Source organism: Urocampus carinirostris, chromosome 19, assembly GCF_059441175.1.
Source record: "Urocampus carinirostris isolate Australia breed hairy pipefish chromosome 19, RoL_Ucar_1.0, whole genome shotgun sequence".
NCBI lineage: Eukaryota > Metazoa > Chordata > Actinopteri > Syngnathiformes > Syngnathidae > Urocampus > Urocampus carinirostris.
This window is the reverse complement of record NC_142367.1, coordinates 8672408-8690499: the sequence shown is the minus strand read 5'-3', so window position 1 is coordinate 8690499 and position 18092 is coordinate 8672408. Positions and strand designations below refer to the sequence as shown.

Here is an 18092-nt window from a genome sequence, read left to right as displayed (position 1 = left end):
ATTGGGGTTGCTCTGAAATAAAATTTAGGGGCTGAAACCGAAATGAAGCACCGGGAACAAAGTTGAATGAAAATTTTTCACTGAAGAAAGAAATTAAGATCGTGCAACAAACGTGTCACATTTGCATATTCACTAAATAATAATTTTAGTAATTCAACATACATAGCTTAGCGCCAACCTATCAATTTCAAACGGGCCAAATTTCACACAATATATGTGTATGTATATGTGTATAATTATATATTTATATATATATATATATATATATATATATAATGTATATATGTGTGTGTGTTTACTAGTTAAAATGGCTCAATTGTAGTAAGTTAGCAAGTAAGCATGAGTCAAAGTCAGGCTAGCTGCTAACAAAACATGGAAGCAGGAGGACACATGACTTTGGAGAAAATGCCGTGGGAGAGATCCTGTTTTAAGCTCCATGTCCTTTCAGATATGCTACACAAAGAATAAGCAGCATAACTCTGCCCAATGTGAAAGCAAGCTTTGCATGGCTCACATCACTTTGGAGTGACGTCATCACTACATCAGTCTTTAAGAAGCCTTTTTTTCGGTTTTATCTTTTATTTAAACCAAAGCCAAAAATGCCATGTTGATCATTTTCGCCACAGAAATCGTGGTGTCAAAAATGTGGTACATCCCTAACTTTGTTGTCATATTCCCGGTCACATATCGTGACCGTAGACGTGGTCTTCAAACTCGTTCTGCACCATGTGGTCACAGATGAGCGTGCAGAACGGGCACACTCGGTGATGGCGCTCATGACGTTGCACCTCCTCCCTTGTGCTGCCCGGGAAATTTTCCAGGCAATGGCGGCACATCAGGACCAGCTCCTGGAATTTGAAAGCCATCCAAATGCTCTGAATAGGAAAAAATGGACGGATGTATGTGTCTCTACCTGGTCTCCCTCCTCATCTTGTACGATGCTTGCTAAAAAAAAGTACATCCAATGTAAACAAACGAACAGAAATACCCACCAGGCTAAATAATGCTAAGCTGGTTGATCACAGACCTTCAGGTATTTTTTCACATGCTGGGTCACATGTTCCTGGTGTACCGGGTGGTGTTGTTTCAGGATGCGTCTGAAGGTCCTCCAAAGTCCTGGTCAACTCTTCAATGTGATTTGTGAGCTTCTAAAAACAAAGTGGAAGCCAGAATAAGAAGGGCCAATGGTGCAACCTCAGCAAGTGAAGTTTACTTGGTTCTCTTCAGCTAGTTCTTGGTTGTGACGTTCCAGCCTGGAGATCAATTTGTTTTTCTCTTCCATGGCCACATCCTTGTCCGCCAGCATCTTCAGAGTTTCTTGGAGTTGCAACTATGAGACCGAAATGTGTTTCAGGAAAACTTTTAAAATTGCATTTTCAGTGTGTGGCCATGTTGGGTTTTGGTACCTCAGTTTGGACCAGCAGTGCATTGTCATCACCTGAGTTCCGTTTGGATTGTGTGCCCTCAATAATGTTTTCTTCCTGGAGATCTTCCTGGAGATCCGCCTGATCGATTGTGGAGATTATCATCCTCTTCTTGAAAAACACAAAAGACAAATTTTGAATGGTCACGGAGTTCTTCAAACGTCACTGCTGATCAAACCTTCAAGCGCTGGATTTCTTCACACTGCTCGTGCAAGGTGCACAGAAGGTGCTGGTTCTGCTCGGTTGATTGACAAAGTTCTGACTCAAGTTTCTGGTTCTTGTCCTGTGAAACATACAGTACAATCAAGCTCTCATTAAAACACACTGGCTTCAAAAAGACCTTCAAGGAGGTAGCTTCCTGTTTCTCCACCCAGAGGGATTTTTTCAACTCTTGGTTTTGCAGCTGGATGTTAAATGCCTCGTCCTTCAGTGCTGCTTTCTCTCGATCGCTCTGCTCCACTTGCTCCTATTTCCACACAACACAGTTGGAATACAGAGTTATTTAAAAATATGTCCAAAAAAAACTGAAGCAAAAAAGGAGTGTGAGAAGCCTGATGTGATTAGAACACACTTATCTGGAGTCAGACATACTACCATTCAACACATGGACTTGGACACTCATTCATCTTATCACCAAATTCTGAATAGCAAGGTCATGGAGAGTTGGAGAATGCATTACTGCCGTAGGATCATGAGATCAAGCATAAAGAAGTCGCAATAATATGTCTACCAGCCATTTTGGAAAGTACAAAGCTTGCAACTTTTGTGGACTCTACTTATTCAGCTAATGGGACGAGCATGGTTGCCATCAGGAAAATAAGCTAAAAAAAGAGCCTCTTGAACCCGATGTTAGTCAAAACACAACCTTTCAATCTGCCACAAGGCCTAATACTTCCATTTACCAAATGTTGAAGAATAAATTGTCTGTGCAAGGTCTTGGAGAGTTATAGTTGCAGTGTGTGAATGAACATGACCCACTTGTGTTACTGCAATAGGATCATTTAAATACGGGAAAAAGTCGCAAAACATTTACGAAAGCTCTTAGAAGGGACAAAGTTTGCAACCTTTGTGGAAAATAGATAATCAGTTCTAGAAACGAGTAGGCTTACCGTTAGGACAGAGAGCCTAAAAAAAACTTGACCCTGATGTGAGTCAAACACACAAACTTCTAAAACAGAGTCAGACATGCTACCGTTGCGCCACAACGTCTTGAACTAAATGCACTTCCGATCACCATATTCTCAATAATAAGTGTGCCATGCCATGCCAGGAAAATGAGCGTAAAAAGAAAACATTGACCTTGATGTGAGTTGAAAAATTAACCTCCTAATCTGGAGTCAGACGCGCTACCATTACACCACAAGGTCTTTAAAAACTATGCACACCTTATTCAACGAATTCAAAAGAAGGTCTTGGGTGGAAAGTTATATTTGAAATGTGTGTGAATGAAAAGCACACACTTGTGCGACAACGATAGGATCATTAGATCAGGCATAAATAAAAAGCAATATGTTTACCAGAGCCCTTGTAAAGGATAGTGCTTGAAACTCACGTGGAAAATACATTTTCAGTACTCGGAATGAGCAGGACTATCATCAGGACAACAAGCCTAAAAAGAAAATGCTGACCTTGATGTGAGTTGAACACACAATCTTCTGATCTGAAGTCATACGTGCTACCATTGAACAAGATTATATACATCACTAAACAAGTTCAAAAGAATGAGTTTGCCAAGCAAGGTTTTGGATGGAGAGCTATATTTGATATGTAGGTGAATGAAGAGCAACCACTTGTGCTACTACCATAGGATCATTCGATCAGGCATAAATAAGAAAAAACAAGTTTACCAGAGCCCTTGGAAAGGACAATGCTTGAAACTCATGTGGAAACGAGATTTTTAGTTCTAGGAATGAGCAGGATTATCATCAGGACAACAAGCGTAAAAAGAAAATCTTGACCTTAATGTGAATTGAACACATAACCTTCTAATCTGAAGTCAGACGCGCTATCATTGCCCCGCAAGGTCTAAAAAATCTAAACAACACTTATTCAACGAATTCAAAAGTATGAGTTAGCCACGCAAGGTCTTGGGTGGAAAGTTATTTTGAAATGTGTGTGAATGAAGAGCACCCACTTGTGCTACAACCATAGGATGATTAGATCAGGCATAAATAAGAAGCAATACATTTACAAGAGCCCTTGTAAAGGATAATACTTGAAACACATGTGGAAACTACATTTTCAGTTCTCGGAAAGAGCAGGATTATCATCAGGACAACGTGCCTAAAAAGAAAATCCTGACCTCGATGTGAATAGAACACACAACCTTCCGATCTCGAGTCAGTCGTACTACCATTGCACCACAAGGTCTTGAACAATTTCGTATACCTCACTAAACAAGTTCAAAAGAATGAGTTGGCCAAGCAAAGTCTTGGATTGAGAGCTATATTGGAAATGTCGGTGAATGAAGAGCACCCACTTGTGCTACTACCATAGGATCATTAGATCAGGCATAAATAAGAAAAAACAAGTTTACCAGAGCCCTTGGAAAGGACAATGCTTGAAACTCATGTGGAGATGACATTTTCAGTTTTAGGAATGAGCAGGATTATCATCAGGACAACAAGAGTAAAAAGATAATCTTGACCTTAATGTGAATTAAACACATAACCTTCTAATCTGAAGTCAGACACGCTACCATTGCGCCGCAAGGTTTTGAAAACCTAAGCACACCTTATTTAACGAATTCAAAAGAATGAGTTAGCCACGCAAGGTCTTGGGTGGAAAGTTATATTTGTAATGTGTGTGAATAAAGAGCACCCACTTGTGCTACAACCATAGGATCATTTGATCAGGCATAAACAAGAAGCAATACGTTTAAAAGAACCCAGGGAAAGGAAAATGCTTGAAACTCATGTGGAAACTACATATTCAGTTCTCAGAATGAGCAGGTTTATCATCAGCACAACAAGCCTAAAAACTAACTCCTGACCTTGACGTGAGTTGAACACACAACCTTCTGATCTAGAGTCAGAAGCGCTACCATTGCAGCACAAGGTCTTGAACAAGTTTGTATACCTCACTAAATAAGTTCAAAAGAGTGAGTTGGCCAAGCAAGGTCTTGGATGGTAAACTATATTTGAAATGTGTGTGAATGAAGAGCACCCACTTGTGCTACAACCATAGGATCATTAGATCAGTCATAAATAAGCAATACGTTTACCAGAGCCCTTGTAAAGGATAATGCTAGAAACTCATGTGGATACTACATTTTCAGTTCTCGGAATGAGCAGGATTATCATCAGGACAACGAGCCTAAAATAAAAATCTTTACCTTGAAGTGAGTTGAACACACAACCTTCTGATCTGGGGTCAGACGCGCTACCATTGCACCACAAGGTCTTTAAAAAGATTTTCTACCTCACTAAACAAGTTCATAAGAATGAGTTGGCCAAGCAAGGTCCTGGATGGAAAGCGATATTTGAAATGTGGGTGAATGAAGAGCACTCACTTGTGCTACAACCATAGGATCACGAGATCCCGCATAAATAAGAAACAATATGTTTACCAGAGCCCTTGTTAAGGATAATACTTGAAATTCATGTGGAAACTACATTTTCAGTTCTCGGAATGAGCAGGTTTATCATCAGGACAACGAGCCTAAAAAGAAAATCTTGACCTTGAGATGAGTTGAACACATAAACTTATGATATGGAGTCTGACGCGCTACCATTGCCCTACAAGGTCTTGAACAAAAGTGCACACCTTAATCAACAAATTCAATAGAATGAGTTAGGCATGCAAGGTCCTGGATGGAAAGCTATAATTGAAATGTAGGTGAATGAAGAGCACTTACTTGCGCTACTACCATAGGATCATTAGATTAGGCATAAATAAGAAGGGATACGTTTACCAAAGCCCTTGTAAAGGATAATACTTGAAAATCATGTGGAAACTACATTTTCAGTTCTCGGAATGACCAGGATTATCATCAGGACAACGAGCCTAAAAAGAAAATCTTGACCTTGATGTGAGTTGAACACATAACCTTCTGATCTGGAGTCAGACGCGCTACCATTGCGCTACAAGGTCTTGAACAGTAATGCACACCTTAATCAACAAATTCAATAGAATGAGTTAGGCATGCAAGGTCCTAGATGGAAAGCTATAATTGAAATGTAGGTGAATGAAGAGCACTTACTTGCGCTACTACCATAGGATCATTAGATCAGGCATAAATAAGAAGCAATACGTTTACCAGAGCCCTTGTTAAGGATAATACTTGAAATTCATGTGGAAACTACATTTTCAGTATCTGAATGAGCAGGATTATCATCAGGACAACGAGCCTAAAAAGAAAATCTTGACCTTGATGTGAGTTGAACACATAACCTTCTGATCTGGAGTCAGACACGCTACCATTGCACAACAGGGTCTTGAGTAAGATTGTGTACATCACTAAACAAGTTCAGAAGAATGAGTTGGCCAAGCAAGGTCCTGGATGGAAAGCGATATTTGAAATGTAGGTGAATGAAGAGCACCCACTTGTGCTACAACCATAGGATCATGAGATCAGGCATAAATAAGAAGCAATACGTTTACCAGAGCCCTTGTAAAGGATAATGCTTGAAACTCATGTGGAAACTACATTTTCAGTTCTCGGAATGAGCAGGATTATCATCAGGACAACGAGCCTAAAAAGAAAATCTTGACCTTGATGTGAGTTGAACACATAACCTTCTGATCTGGAGTCAGACGCGCTACCATTGCGCTACAAGGTCTTGAACAGTAACGCACACCTTAATCAACAAATTCAATAGAATGAGTTAGGCATGCAAGGTCCTAGATGGAAAGCTATAATTGAAATGTAGGTGAATGAAGAGCACTTACTTGCGCTACTACCATAGGATCATTAGATCAGGCATAAATAAGAAGCAATACGTTTACCAGAGCCCTTGTTAATGATAATACTTGAAATTCATGTGGAAACAACATTTTCAGTTCTCGGAATGAGCAGGATTATCATCAGGCCAACGAGCCTAAAAAGAATATCTTGACCTTGATGTGAGTTGAACACACAACCATCCAAGCTGGAATCAGACGCGCTACCATTGAGCTACAAGGTCTTGAACTGCAATGCACACCTTAATCAACAAATTCAAAAGAATGAGTTAGCCATGCAAGGTCCTGGATGGAAAGCTATATTCGAAATGTAGGTGAATGAAGAGCACTTACTTGCGATACTACCATAGGATCATGAGATAGGGCATAAATAAGAAACAATACGTTTACCAGAGCCCTTGTAAAGGATATGGCTTGAAACTCATGTGGAAACTACATTTTCAGTTCTCGGAATGAGCAGGATTATCATCAGGACAATGATTCTAAAAAGAAAATCTTGACCTTGATGTGAGTTGAACACATAACCTTCTGATCTGGAGTCAGACACGCTACCATTGCGCTACAAGGTCTTGAACAGCAATGCACACCTTAATCAACAAATTCAATAGAATGAGTTAGGCATGCAAGGTCCTAGATGGAAAGCTATAATTGAAATGTAGGTGAATGAAGAGCACTTACTTGCGCTACTACCATAGGATCATTAGATCAGGCATAAATAAGAAGCAATACGTTTACCAGAGCCCTTGTAAAGGATAATGCTTGAAACTCATGTGGAAACTACATTTTCAGTTCTCGGAATGAGCAGGATTATCATCAGGACAACGAGCCTAAAAAGAAAATCTTGACCTTGATGTGAGTTGAACACATAACCTTCTGATCTGGAGTCAGACGCGCTACCATTGCGCCACAGGGTCTTGAGTAAGATTGTATACATCACTAAACAAGTTCAGAAGAATGAGTTGGCCAAGCAAGGTCCTGGATGGAAAGCGATATTTGAAATGTAGGTGAATGAAGAGCACCCACTTGTGCTACAACCATAGGATCATGAGATCAGGCATAAATAAGAAGCAATACGTTTACCAGAGCCCTTGTAAAGGATAATGCTTGAAACTCATGTGGAAACTACATTTTCAGTTCTCGGAATGAGCAGGATTATCATCAGGACAACGAGCCTAAAAAGAAAATCTTGACCTTGATGTGAGTTGAACACATAACCTTCTGAACTGGAGTCAGATGCGCTGCCATTGCGCCACAAGGTCTTGAACTGCAATGCACACCTTAATCAACAAATTCAAAAGAATGAGTTGGCCATGCAAGGTCCTGGATGGAAAGCTATATTTGAAATGTAGGTGAATGAAGAGCACTTACTTGCGCTACTACCATAGGATCATTAGATCAGGCATAAATAAGAAGCAATACGTTTACCAGAGCCCTTGTTAAGGATAATACTTGAAATTCATGTGGAAACAACATTTTCAGTTCTCTGAATGAGCAGGATTATCATTAGGCCAACGAGCCTAAAAAGAAGATCTTGACCTTGATGTGAGTTGCACACTTAACCTTCTGATCACGAGTGAGACGCGCTACCATTGCGCTACAAGGTCTTGAACTGCAATGCACTCCTTAATCAACAAATTCAAAAGAATGAGTTAGCCATGCAAGGTCCTCGATGGTAAGCTATATTTGAAATGTAGGTGAATGAAGAGCACTTACTTGTGATACTACCAAAGGATCATGAAATAGGGCATAAATAAGAAACAATACGTTTACCAGAGCCCTTGTAAAGGATATGGCTTGAAACTCATGTGGAAACTACATTTTCAGTTCTCGGAATGAGCAGGATTATCATCAGGACAACGAGCCTAAAATGAAATTCTTGATCTTGATGTGAGTTGAACACTCAACCTTCTGATCTGGAGTCAGACGCGCTACCATTACGCCACAAGGTCTTGAACAAGATGTTATACCTCACTAAACAAATTCAGAAGAATGAGTTGGCCAAGCAAGGTCTTGGATGGAAAGCGATATTTGAAATGTAGGTGAATGAAGAGCACCCACTTGTGCTACAACCATAGGATCATGAGATCAGGCATAAATAAGAAGCAATACGTTTACCAGAGCCCTTGTAAAGGATAATGCTTGAAACTCATGTGGGAACTACATTTTCAGTTCTCGGAAAGAGCAGGATTATCATCAGGACAACGAGCCTAAAAAGAAAATCTTGATCTTGATGTGAGTTGAACACTCAACCTTCTGATCTGGAGTCAGACGCGCTACCATTACGCCACAAGGTCTTGAACAAGATGTTATACCTCACTAAACAAATTCAGAAGAATGAGTTGGCCAAGCAAGGTCTTGGATGGAAAGCGATATTTGAAATGTAGGTGAATGAAGAGCACCCACTTGTGCTACAACCATAGGATCATGAGATCAGGCATAAATAAGAAGCAATACGTTTACCAGAGCCCTTGTAAAGGATAATGCTTGAAACTCATGTGGAAACTACATTTTCAGTTCTCGGAATGAGCAGGATTATCATCAGGACAACGAACCTAAAAAGAAAATCTTGACCTTGATGTGAGTTGAACACATAACCTTCTGATCTGGAGTTAGACGCGCTACCATTGCGCTACAAGGTCTTGAACAGTAATGCACACCTTAATCAACAAATTCAATAGAATGAGTTAGGCATGCAAGGTCCTAGATGGAAAGCTATAATTGAAATGTAGGTGAATGAAGAGCACTTACTTGCGCTACTACCATAGGATCATTAGATCAGGCATAAATAAGAAGCAATACGTTTACCAGAGCCCTTGTAAAGGATAATGCTTGAAACTCATGTGGAAACTACATTTTCAGTTCTCGGAATGAGCAGGATTATCATCAGGACAACGAGCCTAAAAAGAAAATCTTGACCTTGATGTGAGTTGAACACATAACCTTCTGATCTGGAGTCAGACGCGCTACCATTGCGCCACAGGGTCTTGAGTAAGATTGTATACATCACTAAACAAGTTCAGAAGAATGAGTTGGCCAAGCAAGGTCCTGGATGGAAAGCGATATTTGAAATGTAGGTGAATGAAGAGCACCCACTTGTGCTACAAGCATAGGATCATGAGATCAGGCATAAATAAGAAGCAATACGTTTACCAGAGCCCTTGTAAAGGATAATGCTTGAAACTCGTGGAAACTACATTTTCTGTTCTCGGAATGAGCAGGATTATCATCAGGACAACGAGCCTAAAAAGAAAATCTTACCCTTGATGTGAGTTGAACACATAACCTTCTGATCTGGAGTCAGACGCGCTACCATTGCGCTACAAGGTCTTGAACAGTATTGCACACCTTAATCAACAAATTCAATAGAATGAGTTAGGCATGCAAGGTCCTAGATGGAAAGCTATAATTGAAATGTAGGTGAATGAAGAGCACTTACTTGCGCTACTACCATAGGATCATTAGATCAGGCATAAATAAGAAGCAATACGTTTACCAGAGCCCTTGTTAATGATAATACTTGAAATTCATGTGGAAACTACATTTTCAGTTATCGGAATGAGCAGGATTATCATCAGAACAACGAGCCTAAAAAGAAAATCTTGACCTTGATGTGAGTTGAACACATAATCTTCTGATCTGGAGTCAGACACGCTACCATTGCGCCACAGAGTCTTGAGTAAGATTGTATACATCACTAATCAAGTTCAGAAAAATGAGTTGGCCAAGCAAGGTCCTGGATGGAAAGCGATATTTGAAATGTAGGTGAATGAAGAGCACCCACTTGTGCTACAACCATAGGATCATGAGATCAGGCATAAATAAGAAGCAATACGTTTACCAGAGCCCTTGTAAAGGATAATGCTTGAAACTCATGTGGAAACTACATTTTCAGTTCTCGGAATGAGCAGGATTATCATCAGGACAACGAGCCTAAAAAGAAAATCTTGACCTTGATGTGAGTTAAACACATAACCTTCTGAACTGGAGTCAGATGCGCTGCCATTGCGCTACAAGGTCTTGAACTGCAATGCACACCTTAATCAACAAATTCAAAAGAATGAGTTGGCCATGCAAGGTCCTGGATGGAAAGCTATATTTGAAATGTAGGTGAATGAAGAGCACTTACTTGCGCTACTACCATAGGATCATTAGATCAGGCATAAATAAGAAGCAATACGTTTACCAGAGCCCTTGTTAAGGATAATACTTGAAATTCATGTGGAAACAACATTTTCAGTTCTCTGAATGAGCAGGATTATCATCAGGACAACGAGCCTAAAAAGAAAATCTTGACCTTGATGTGAGTTGAACACATAACCCTCTGATCTGGAGTCAGACGCGCTAGCATTGCGCTACAAGGTCTTGAACAGTAATGCACACCTTAATCAACAAATTCAATAGAATGAGTTAGGCATGCAAGGTCCTAGATGGAAAGCTATAATTGAAATGTAGGTGAATGAAGAGCACTTACTTGCGCTACTACCATAGGATCATTAGATCAGGCATAAATAAGAAGCAATACGTTTACCAGAGCCCTTGTTAAGGATAATACTTGAAATTCATGTGGAAACTACATTTTCAGTTATCGGAATGAGCAGGATTATCATCAGGACAACGAGCCTAAAAAGAAAATCTTGACCTTGATGTGAGTTAAACACATAACCTTCTGATCTGGAGTCAGACACGCTACCACTGCGCCACAGGGTCTTGAGTAAGATTGTATACATCACTAAACAAGTTCAGAAGAATGAGTTGGCCAAGCAAGGTCCTGGATGGAAAGCGATATTTGAAATGTAGGTGAATGAAGAGCACCCACTTGTGCTACAACCATAGGATCATGAGATCAGGCATAAATAAGAAGCAATACGTTTACCAGAGCCCTTGTAAAGGATAATGCTTGAAACTCATGTGGAAACTACATTTTCAGTTCTCGGAATGAGCTGGATTATCATCAGGACAACGAGCCTAAAAAGAAAATCTTGACCTTGATGTGAGTTGAACACATAACCTTCTGATCTGGAGTCAGACGCGCTACCATTGCGCCACAGGGTCTTGAGTAAGATTGTATACATCACTAAACAAGTTCAGAAGAATGAGTTGGCCAAGCAAGGTCCTGGATGGAAAGCGATATTTGAAATGTAGGTGAAAGAAGAGCACCCACTTGTGCTACAAGCATAGGATCATGAGATCAGGCATAAATAAGAAGCAATACGTTTACCAGAGCCCTTGTAAAGGATAATGCTTGAAACTCGTGGAAACTACATTTTCTGTTCTCGGAATGAGCAGGATTATCATCAGGACAACGAGCCTAAAAAGAAAATCTTGACCTTGATGTGAGTTGAACACATAACCTTCTGATCTGGAGTCAGACGCGCTACCATTGCGCTACAAGGTCTTGAACAGTAATGCACACCTTAATCAACAAATTCAATAGAATGAGTTAGGCATGCAAGGTCCTAGATGGAAAGCTATAATTGAAATGTAGGTGAATGAAGAGCACTTACTTGCGCTACTACCATAGGATCATTAGATCAGGCATAAATAAGAAGCAATACGTTTACCAGAGCCCTTGTTAATGATAATACTTGAAATTCATGTGGAAACTACATTTTCAGTTATCGGAATGAGCAGGATTATCATCAGAACAACGAGCCTAAAAAGAAAATCTTGACCTTGATGTGAGTTGAACACATAACCTTCTGATCTGGAGTCAGACACGCTACCATTGCGCCACAGAGTCTTGAGTAAGATTGTATACATCACTAAACAAGTTCAGAAGAATGAGTTGGCCAAGCAAGGTCCTGGATGGAAAGCGATATTTGAAATGTAGGTGAATGAAGAGCACCCACTTGTGCTACAACCATAGGATCATGAGATCAGGCATAAATAAGAAGCAATACGTTTACCAGAGCCCTTGTAAAGGATAATGCTTGAAACTCATGTGGAAACTACATTTTCAGTTCTCGGAATGAGCAGGATTATCATCAGGACAACGAGCCTAAAAAGAAAATCTTGACCTTGATGTGAGTTAAACACATAACCTTCTGAACTGGAGTCAGATGCGCTGCCATTGCGCTACAAGGTCTTGAACTGCAATGCACACCTTAATCAACAAATTCAAAAGAATGAGTTAGCCATGCAAGGTCCTGGATGGAAAGCTATATTTGAAATGTAGGTGAATGAAGAGCACTTACTTGCGCTACTACCATAGGATCATTAGATCAGGCATAAATAAGAAGCAATACGTTTACCAGAGCCCTTGTTAAGGATAATACTTGAAATTCATGTGGAAACAACATTTTCAGTTCTCGGAATGAGCAGGATTATCATCAGGCCAACGAGCCTAAAAAGAATATCTTGACCTGGATGTGAGTTGAACACACAACCATCCGAGCTGGAATCAGACGCGCTACCATTGAGCTACAAGGGCTTGAACTGCAATGCACACCTTAATCAACAAATTCAAAAGAATGAGTTAGCCATGCAAGGTCCTGGATGGAAAGCTATATTTGAAATGTAGGTGAATGAAGAGCACTTACTTGCGATACTACCATAGGATCATGAGATAGGGCATAAATAAGAAACAATACGTTTACCAGAGCCCTTGTAAAGGATATGGCTTGAAACTCATGTGGAAACTACATTTTCAGTTCTCGGAATGAGCAGGATTATCATCAGGACAACGAGCCTAAAAAGAAAATCTTGACCTTGATGTGAGTTGAACACACAACCTTCTGATCTGGAGTCAGACGCGCTACCATTGCGCTACAAGGTCTTGAACAGTAATGCACACCTTAATCAACAAATTCAATAGAATGAGTTAGGCATGCAAGGTCCTAGATGGAAAGCTATAATTGAAATGTAGGTGAATGAAGAGCACTTACTTGCGCTACTACCATAGGATCATTAGATCAGGCATAAATAAGAAGCAATACGTTTACCAGAGCCCTTGTAAAGGATAATGCTTGAAACTCATGTGGAAACTACATTTTCAGTTCTCGGAATGAGCAGGATTATCATCAGGACAACGAGCCTAAAAAGAAAATCTTGACCTTGATGTGAGTTGAACACATAACCTTCTGATCTGGAGTCAGACGCGCTACCATTGCGCCACAGGGTCTTGAGTAAGATTGTATACATCACTAAACAAGTTCAGAAGAATGAGTTGGCCAAGCAAGGTCCTGGATGGAAAGCGATATTTGAAATGTAGGTGAATGAAGAGCACCCACTTGTGCTACAACCATAGGATCATGAGATCAGGCATAAATAAGAAGCAATACGTTTACCAGAGCCCTTGTAAAGGATAATGCTTGAAACTCATGTGGAAACTACATTTTCAGTTCTCGGAATGAGCAGGATTATCATCAGGACAACGAGCCTAAAAAGAAAATCTTGACCTTGATGTGAGTTGAACACATAACCTTCTGATCTGGAGTCAGACGCGCTACCATTGCGCTACAAGGTCTTGAACAGTAATGCACACCTTAATCAACAAATTCAATAGAATGAGTTAGGCATGCAAGGTCCTAGATGATCTTGACCTTGATGTGAGTTGATCACATAACCTTCTGATCTGGAGTCAGACGCGCTACCATTGCGCTACAAGGTCTTGAACAGTAATGCACACCTTAATCAACAAATTCAATAGAATGAGTTAGGCATGCAAGGTCCTAGATGGAAAGCTATAATTGAAATGTAGGTGAATGAAGAGCACTTACTTGCGCTACTACCATAGGATCATTAGATCAGGCATAAATAAGAAGCAATACGTTTACCAGAGCCCTTGTTAAGGATAATACTTGAAATTCATGTGGAAACTACATTTTCAGTTCTCGGAATGAGCAGGATTATCATCAGGACAACGAGCCTAAAAAGAAAATCTTGACCTTGATGTGAGTTGAACACATAACCTTCTGATCTGGAGTCAGACACGCTACCATTGCGCCACAGGGTCTTGAGTAAGATTGTATACATCACTAAACAAGTTCAGAAGAATGAGTTGGCCAAGCAAGGTCCTGGATGGAAAGCGATATTTGAAATGTAGGTGAATGAAGAGCACCCACTTGTGCTACAACCATAGGATCATGAGATCAGGCATAAATAAGAAGCAATACGTTTACCAGAGCCCTTGTAAAGGATAATGCTTGAAACTCATGTGGAAACTACATTTTCAGTTCTCGGAATGAGCAGGATTATCATCAGGACAACGAGCCTAAAAAGAAAATCTTGACCTTGATGTGAGTTGAACACATAACCTTCTGATCTGGAGTCAGACGCGCTACCATTGCGCTACAAGGTCTTGAACAGTAACGCACACCTTAATCAACAAATTCAATAGAATGAGTTAGGCATGCAAGGTCCTAGATGAAAAGCTATAATTGAAATGTAGGTGAATGAAGAGCACTTACTTGCGCTACTACCATAGGATCATTAGATCAGGCATAAATAAGAAGCAATACGTTTACCAGAGCCCTTGTTAATGATAATACTTGAAATTCATGTGGAAACAACATTTTCAGTTCTCGGAATGAGCAGGATTATCATCAGGCCAACGAGCCTAAAAAGAATATCTTGACCTTGATGTGAGTTGAACACACAACCATCCAAGCTGGAATCAGACGCGCTACCATTGAGCTACAAGGTCTTGAACTGCAATGCACACCTTAATCAACAAATTCAAAAGAATGAGTTAGCCATGCAAGGTCCTGGATGGAAAGCTATATTCGAAATGTAGGTGAATGAAGAGCACTTACTTGCGATACTACCATAGGATCATGAGATAGGGCATAAATAAGAAACAATACGTTTACCAGAGCCCTTGTAAAGGATATGGCTTGAAACTCATGTGGAAACTACATTTTCAGTTCTCGGAATGAGCAGGATTATCATCAGGACAATGATTCTAAAAAGAAAATCTTGACCTTGATGTGAGTTGAACACATAACCTTCTGATCTGGAGTCAGACACGCTACCATTGCGCTACAAGGTCTTGAACAGCAATGCACACCTTAATCAACAAATTCAATAGAATGAGTTAGGCATGCAAGGTCCTAGATGGAAAGCTATAATTGAAATGTAGGTGAATGAAGAGCACTTACTTGCGCTACTACCATAGGATCATTAGATCAGGCATAAATAAGAAGCAATACGTTTACCAGAGCCCTTGTAAAGGATAATGCTTGAAACTCATGTGGAAACTACATTTTCAGTTCTCGGAATGAGCAGGATTATCATCAGGACAACGAGCCTAAAAAGAAAATCTTGACCTTGATGTGAGTTGAACACATAACCTTCTGATCTGGAGTCAGACGCGCTACCATTGCGCCACAGGGTCTTGAGTAAGATTATATACATCACTAAACAAGTTCAGAAGAATGAGTTGGCCAAGCAAGGTCCTGGATGGAAAGCGATATTTGAAATGTAGGTGAATGAAGAGCACCCACTTGTGCTACAACCATAGGATCATGAGATCAGGCATAAATAAGAAGCAATACGTTTACCAGAGCCCTTGTAAAGGATAATGCTTGAAACTCATGTGGAAACTACATTTTCAGTTCTCGGAATGAGCAGGATTATCATCAGGACAACGAGCCTAAAAAGAAAATCTTGACCTTGATGTGAGTTGAACACATAACCTTCTGATCTGGAGTCAGATGCGCTGCCATTGCGCCACAAGGTCTTGAACTGCAATGCACACCTTAATCAACAAATTCAAAAGAATGAGTTGGCCATGCAAGGTCCTGGATGGAAAGCTATATTTGAAATGTAGGTGAATGAAGAGCACTTACTTGCGCTACTACCATAGGATCATTAGATCAGGCATAAATAAGAAGCAATACGTTTACCAGAGCCCTTGTTAAGGATAATACTTGAAATTCATGTGGAAACAACATTTTCAGTTCTCTGAATGAGCAGGATTATCATTAGGCCAACGAGCCTAAAAAGAAGATCTTGACCTTGATGTGAGTTGCACACTTAACCTTCTGATCACGAGTGAGACGCGCTACCATTGCGCTACAAGGTCTTGAACTGCAATGCACTCCTTAATCAACAAATTCAAAAGAATGAGTTAGCCATGCAAGGTCCTCGATGGTAAGCTATATTTGAAATGTAGGTGAATGAAGAGCACTTACTTGTGATACTACCAAAGGATCATGAAATAGGGCATAAATAAGAAACAATACGTTTACCAGAGCCCTTGTAAAGGATATGGCTTGAAACTCATGTGGAAACTACATTTTCAGTTCTCGGAATGAGCAGGATTATCATCAGGACAACGAGCCTAAAATGAAAATCTTGATCTTGATGTGAGTTGAACACTCAACCTTCTGATCTGGAGTCAGACGCGCTACCATTACGCCACAAGGTCTTGAACAAGATGTTATACCTCACTAAACAAATTCAGAAGAATGAGTTGGCCAAGCAAGGTCTTGGATGGAAAGCGATATTTGAAATGTAGGTGAATGAAGAGCACCCACTTGTGCTACAACCATAGGATCATGAGATCAGGCATAAATAAGAAGCAATACGTTTACCAGAGCCCTTGTAAAGGATAATGCTTGAAACTCATGTGGGAACTACATTTTCAGTTCTCGGAAAGAGCAGGATTATCATCAGGACAACGAGCCTAAAAAGAAAATCTTGATCTTGATGTGAGTTGAACACTCAACCTTCTGATCTGGAGTCAGACGCGCTACCATTACGCCACAAGGTCTTGAACAAGATGTTATACCTCACTAAACAAATTCAGAAGAATGAGTTGGCCAAGCAAGGTCTTGGATGGAAAGCGATATTTGAAATGTAGGTGAATGAAGAGCACCCACTTGTGCTACAACCATAGGATCATGAGATCAGGCATAAATAAGAAGCAATACGTTTACCAGAGCCCTTGTAAAGGATAATGCTTGAAACTCATGTGGAAACTACATTTTCAGTTCTCGGAATGAGCAGGATTATCATCAGGACAACGAACCTAAAAAGAAAATCTTGACCTTGATGTGAGTTGAACACATAACCTTCTGATCTGGAGTCAGACGCGCTACCATTGCGCTACAAGGTCTTGAACAGTAATGCACACCTTAATCAACAAATTCAATAGAATGAGTTAGGCATGCAAGGTCCTAGATGGAAAGCTATAATTGAAATGTAGGTGAATGAAGAGCACTTACTTGCGCTACTACCATAGGATCATTAGATCAGGCATAAATAAGAAGCAATACGTTTACCAGAGCCCTTGTAAAGGATAATGCTTGAAACTCATGTGGAAACTACATTTTCAGTTCTCGGAATGAGCAGGATTATCATCAGGACAACGAGCCTAAAAAGAAAATCTTGACCTTGATGTGAGTTGAACACATAACCTTCTGATCTGGCGTCAGATGCGCTACCATTGCGCCACAGGGTCTTGAGTAAGATTGTATACATCACTAAACAAGTTCAGAAGAATGAGTTGGCCAAGCAAGGTCCTGGATGGAAAGCGATATTTGAAATGTAGGTGAATGAAGAGCACCCACTTGTGCTACAAGCATAGGATCATGAGATCAGGCATAAATAAGAAGCAATACGTTTACCAGAGCCCTTGTAAAGGATAATGCTTGAAACTCGTGGAAACTACATTTTCTGTTCTCGGAATGAGCAGGATTATCATCAGGACAACGAGCCTAAAAAGAAAATCTTACCCTTGATGTGAGTTGAACACATAACCTTCTGATCTGGAGTCAGACGCGCTACCATTGCGCTACAAGGTCTTGAACAGTATTGCACACC

At 40.2% G+C, this 18092-nt stretch overlaps 1 protein-coding gene and 28 non-coding genes across 41 annotated transcripts in view; all 29 read right to left on the bottom strand.

Moving 5' to 3' along the window:
• Nucleotides 1–316: 316 nt before the first annotated feature.
• Nucleotides 317–18092, bottom strand: part of calcoco2 (calcium binding and coiled-coil domain 2) — a 48064-nt gene continuing 30288 nt past the window's right edge. For 7 of the 13 annotated variants that reach the window (XM_088323555.1, XM_088323561.1, XM_088323563.1 and 4 more), the window contains 6 exons: nucleotides 1603–1890; nucleotides 1407–1535; nucleotides 1214–1330; nucleotides 1028–1148; nucleotides 914–945; nucleotides 317–848 (listed from right to left, as the gene is read on the bottom strand). In XM_088323555.1, the coding sequence (XP_088179681.1) occupies nucleotides 681–848; nucleotides 914–945; nucleotides 1028–1148; nucleotides 1214–1330; nucleotides 1407–1535; nucleotides 1603–1890 (855 nt within the window). In that variant the 3' untranslated portion in view covers nucleotides 317–680. The remainder of the gene's footprint in view (nucleotides 849–913; nucleotides 946–1027; nucleotides 1149–1213; nucleotides 1331–1406; nucleotides 1536–1602; nucleotides 1891–18092) is intronic. The other 6 variants (XM_088323557.1, XM_088323559.1, XM_088323553.1 and 3 more) reach the window with 3 other exon arrangements.
• On the bottom strand, nucleotides 5445–5516 carry trnaw-cca (transfer RNA tryptophan (anticodon CCA)). The gene has a single exon. It is a non-coding gene; the product is annotated as a tRNA-Trp (tRNA).
• On the bottom strand, nucleotides 6134–6205 carry trnaw-cca (transfer RNA tryptophan (anticodon CCA)). The gene has a single exon. It is a non-coding gene; the product is annotated as a tRNA-Trp (tRNA).
• trnaw-cca (transfer RNA tryptophan (anticodon CCA)) lies at nucleotides 6824–6895 on the bottom strand. Its single transcript has one exon. It is a non-coding gene; the product is annotated as a tRNA-Trp (tRNA).
• Nucleotides 7169–7240, bottom strand: trnaw-cca (transfer RNA tryptophan (anticodon CCA)). Its single transcript has one exon. It is a non-coding gene; the product is annotated as a tRNA-Trp (tRNA).
• Nucleotides 7514–7585, bottom strand: trnaw-cca (transfer RNA tryptophan (anticodon CCA)). The gene has a single exon. It is a non-coding gene; the product is annotated as a tRNA-Trp (tRNA).
• On the bottom strand, nucleotides 8894–8965 carry trnaw-cca (transfer RNA tryptophan (anticodon CCA)). The gene has a single exon. It is a non-coding gene; the product is annotated as a tRNA-Trp (tRNA).
• Nucleotides 9239–9310, bottom strand: trnaw-cca (transfer RNA tryptophan (anticodon CCA)). The gene has a single exon. It is a non-coding gene; the product is annotated as a tRNA-Trp (tRNA).
• trnaw-cca (transfer RNA tryptophan (anticodon CCA)) lies at nucleotides 9582–9653 on the bottom strand. Its single transcript has one exon. It is a non-coding gene; the product is annotated as a tRNA-Trp (tRNA).
• trnaw-cca (transfer RNA tryptophan (anticodon CCA)) lies at nucleotides 9927–9998 on the bottom strand. The gene has a single exon. It is a non-coding gene; the product is annotated as a tRNA-Trp (tRNA).
• On the bottom strand, nucleotides 10272–10343 carry trnaw-cca (transfer RNA tryptophan (anticodon CCA)). Its single transcript has one exon. It is a non-coding gene; the product is annotated as a tRNA-Trp (tRNA).
• trnaw-cca (transfer RNA tryptophan (anticodon CCA)) lies at nucleotides 10617–10688 on the bottom strand. Its single transcript has one exon. It is a non-coding gene; the product is annotated as a tRNA-Trp (tRNA).
• On the bottom strand, nucleotides 10962–11033 carry trnaw-cca (transfer RNA tryptophan (anticodon CCA)). Its single transcript has one exon. It is a non-coding gene; the product is annotated as a tRNA-Trp (tRNA).
• On the bottom strand, nucleotides 11307–11378 carry trnaw-cca (transfer RNA tryptophan (anticodon CCA)). The gene has a single exon. It is a non-coding gene; the product is annotated as a tRNA-Trp (tRNA).
• Nucleotides 11650–11721, bottom strand: trnaw-cca (transfer RNA tryptophan (anticodon CCA)). The gene has a single exon. It is a non-coding gene; the product is annotated as a tRNA-Trp (tRNA).
• Nucleotides 11995–12066, bottom strand: trnaw-cca (transfer RNA tryptophan (anticodon CCA)). Its single transcript has one exon. It is a non-coding gene; the product is annotated as a tRNA-Trp (tRNA).
• trnaw-cca (transfer RNA tryptophan (anticodon CCA)) lies at nucleotides 12340–12411 on the bottom strand. The gene has a single exon. It is a non-coding gene; the product is annotated as a tRNA-Trp (tRNA).
• trnaw-cca (transfer RNA tryptophan (anticodon CCA)) lies at nucleotides 13030–13101 on the bottom strand. The gene has a single exon. It is a non-coding gene; the product is annotated as a tRNA-Trp (tRNA).
• Nucleotides 13375–13446, bottom strand: trnaw-cca (transfer RNA tryptophan (anticodon CCA)). The gene has a single exon. It is a non-coding gene; the product is annotated as a tRNA-Trp (tRNA).
• Nucleotides 13720–13791, bottom strand: trnaw-cca (transfer RNA tryptophan (anticodon CCA)). The gene has a single exon. It is a non-coding gene; the product is annotated as a tRNA-Trp (tRNA).
• trnaw-cca (transfer RNA tryptophan (anticodon CCA)) lies at nucleotides 13864–13935 on the bottom strand. Its single transcript has one exon. It is a non-coding gene; the product is annotated as a tRNA-Trp (tRNA).
• trnaw-cca (transfer RNA tryptophan (anticodon CCA)) lies at nucleotides 14209–14280 on the bottom strand. Its single transcript has one exon. It is a non-coding gene; the product is annotated as a tRNA-Trp (tRNA).
• trnaw-cca (transfer RNA tryptophan (anticodon CCA)) lies at nucleotides 14554–14625 on the bottom strand. The gene has a single exon. It is a non-coding gene; the product is annotated as a tRNA-Trp (tRNA).
• Nucleotides 15244–15315, bottom strand: trnaw-cca (transfer RNA tryptophan (anticodon CCA)). Its single transcript has one exon. It is a non-coding gene; the product is annotated as a tRNA-Trp (tRNA).
• Nucleotides 15589–15660, bottom strand: trnaw-cca (transfer RNA tryptophan (anticodon CCA)). The gene has a single exon. It is a non-coding gene; the product is annotated as a tRNA-Trp (tRNA).
• trnaw-cca (transfer RNA tryptophan (anticodon CCA)) lies at nucleotides 15934–16005 on the bottom strand. Its single transcript has one exon. It is a non-coding gene; the product is annotated as a tRNA-Trp (tRNA).
• trnaw-cca (transfer RNA tryptophan (anticodon CCA)) lies at nucleotides 17314–17385 on the bottom strand. Its single transcript has one exon. It is a non-coding gene; the product is annotated as a tRNA-Trp (tRNA).
• On the bottom strand, nucleotides 17659–17730 carry trnaw-cca (transfer RNA tryptophan (anticodon CCA)). The gene has a single exon. It is a non-coding gene; the product is annotated as a tRNA-Trp (tRNA).
• trnaw-cca (transfer RNA tryptophan (anticodon CCA)) lies at nucleotides 18002–18073 on the bottom strand. Its single transcript has one exon. It is a non-coding gene; the product is annotated as a tRNA-Trp (tRNA).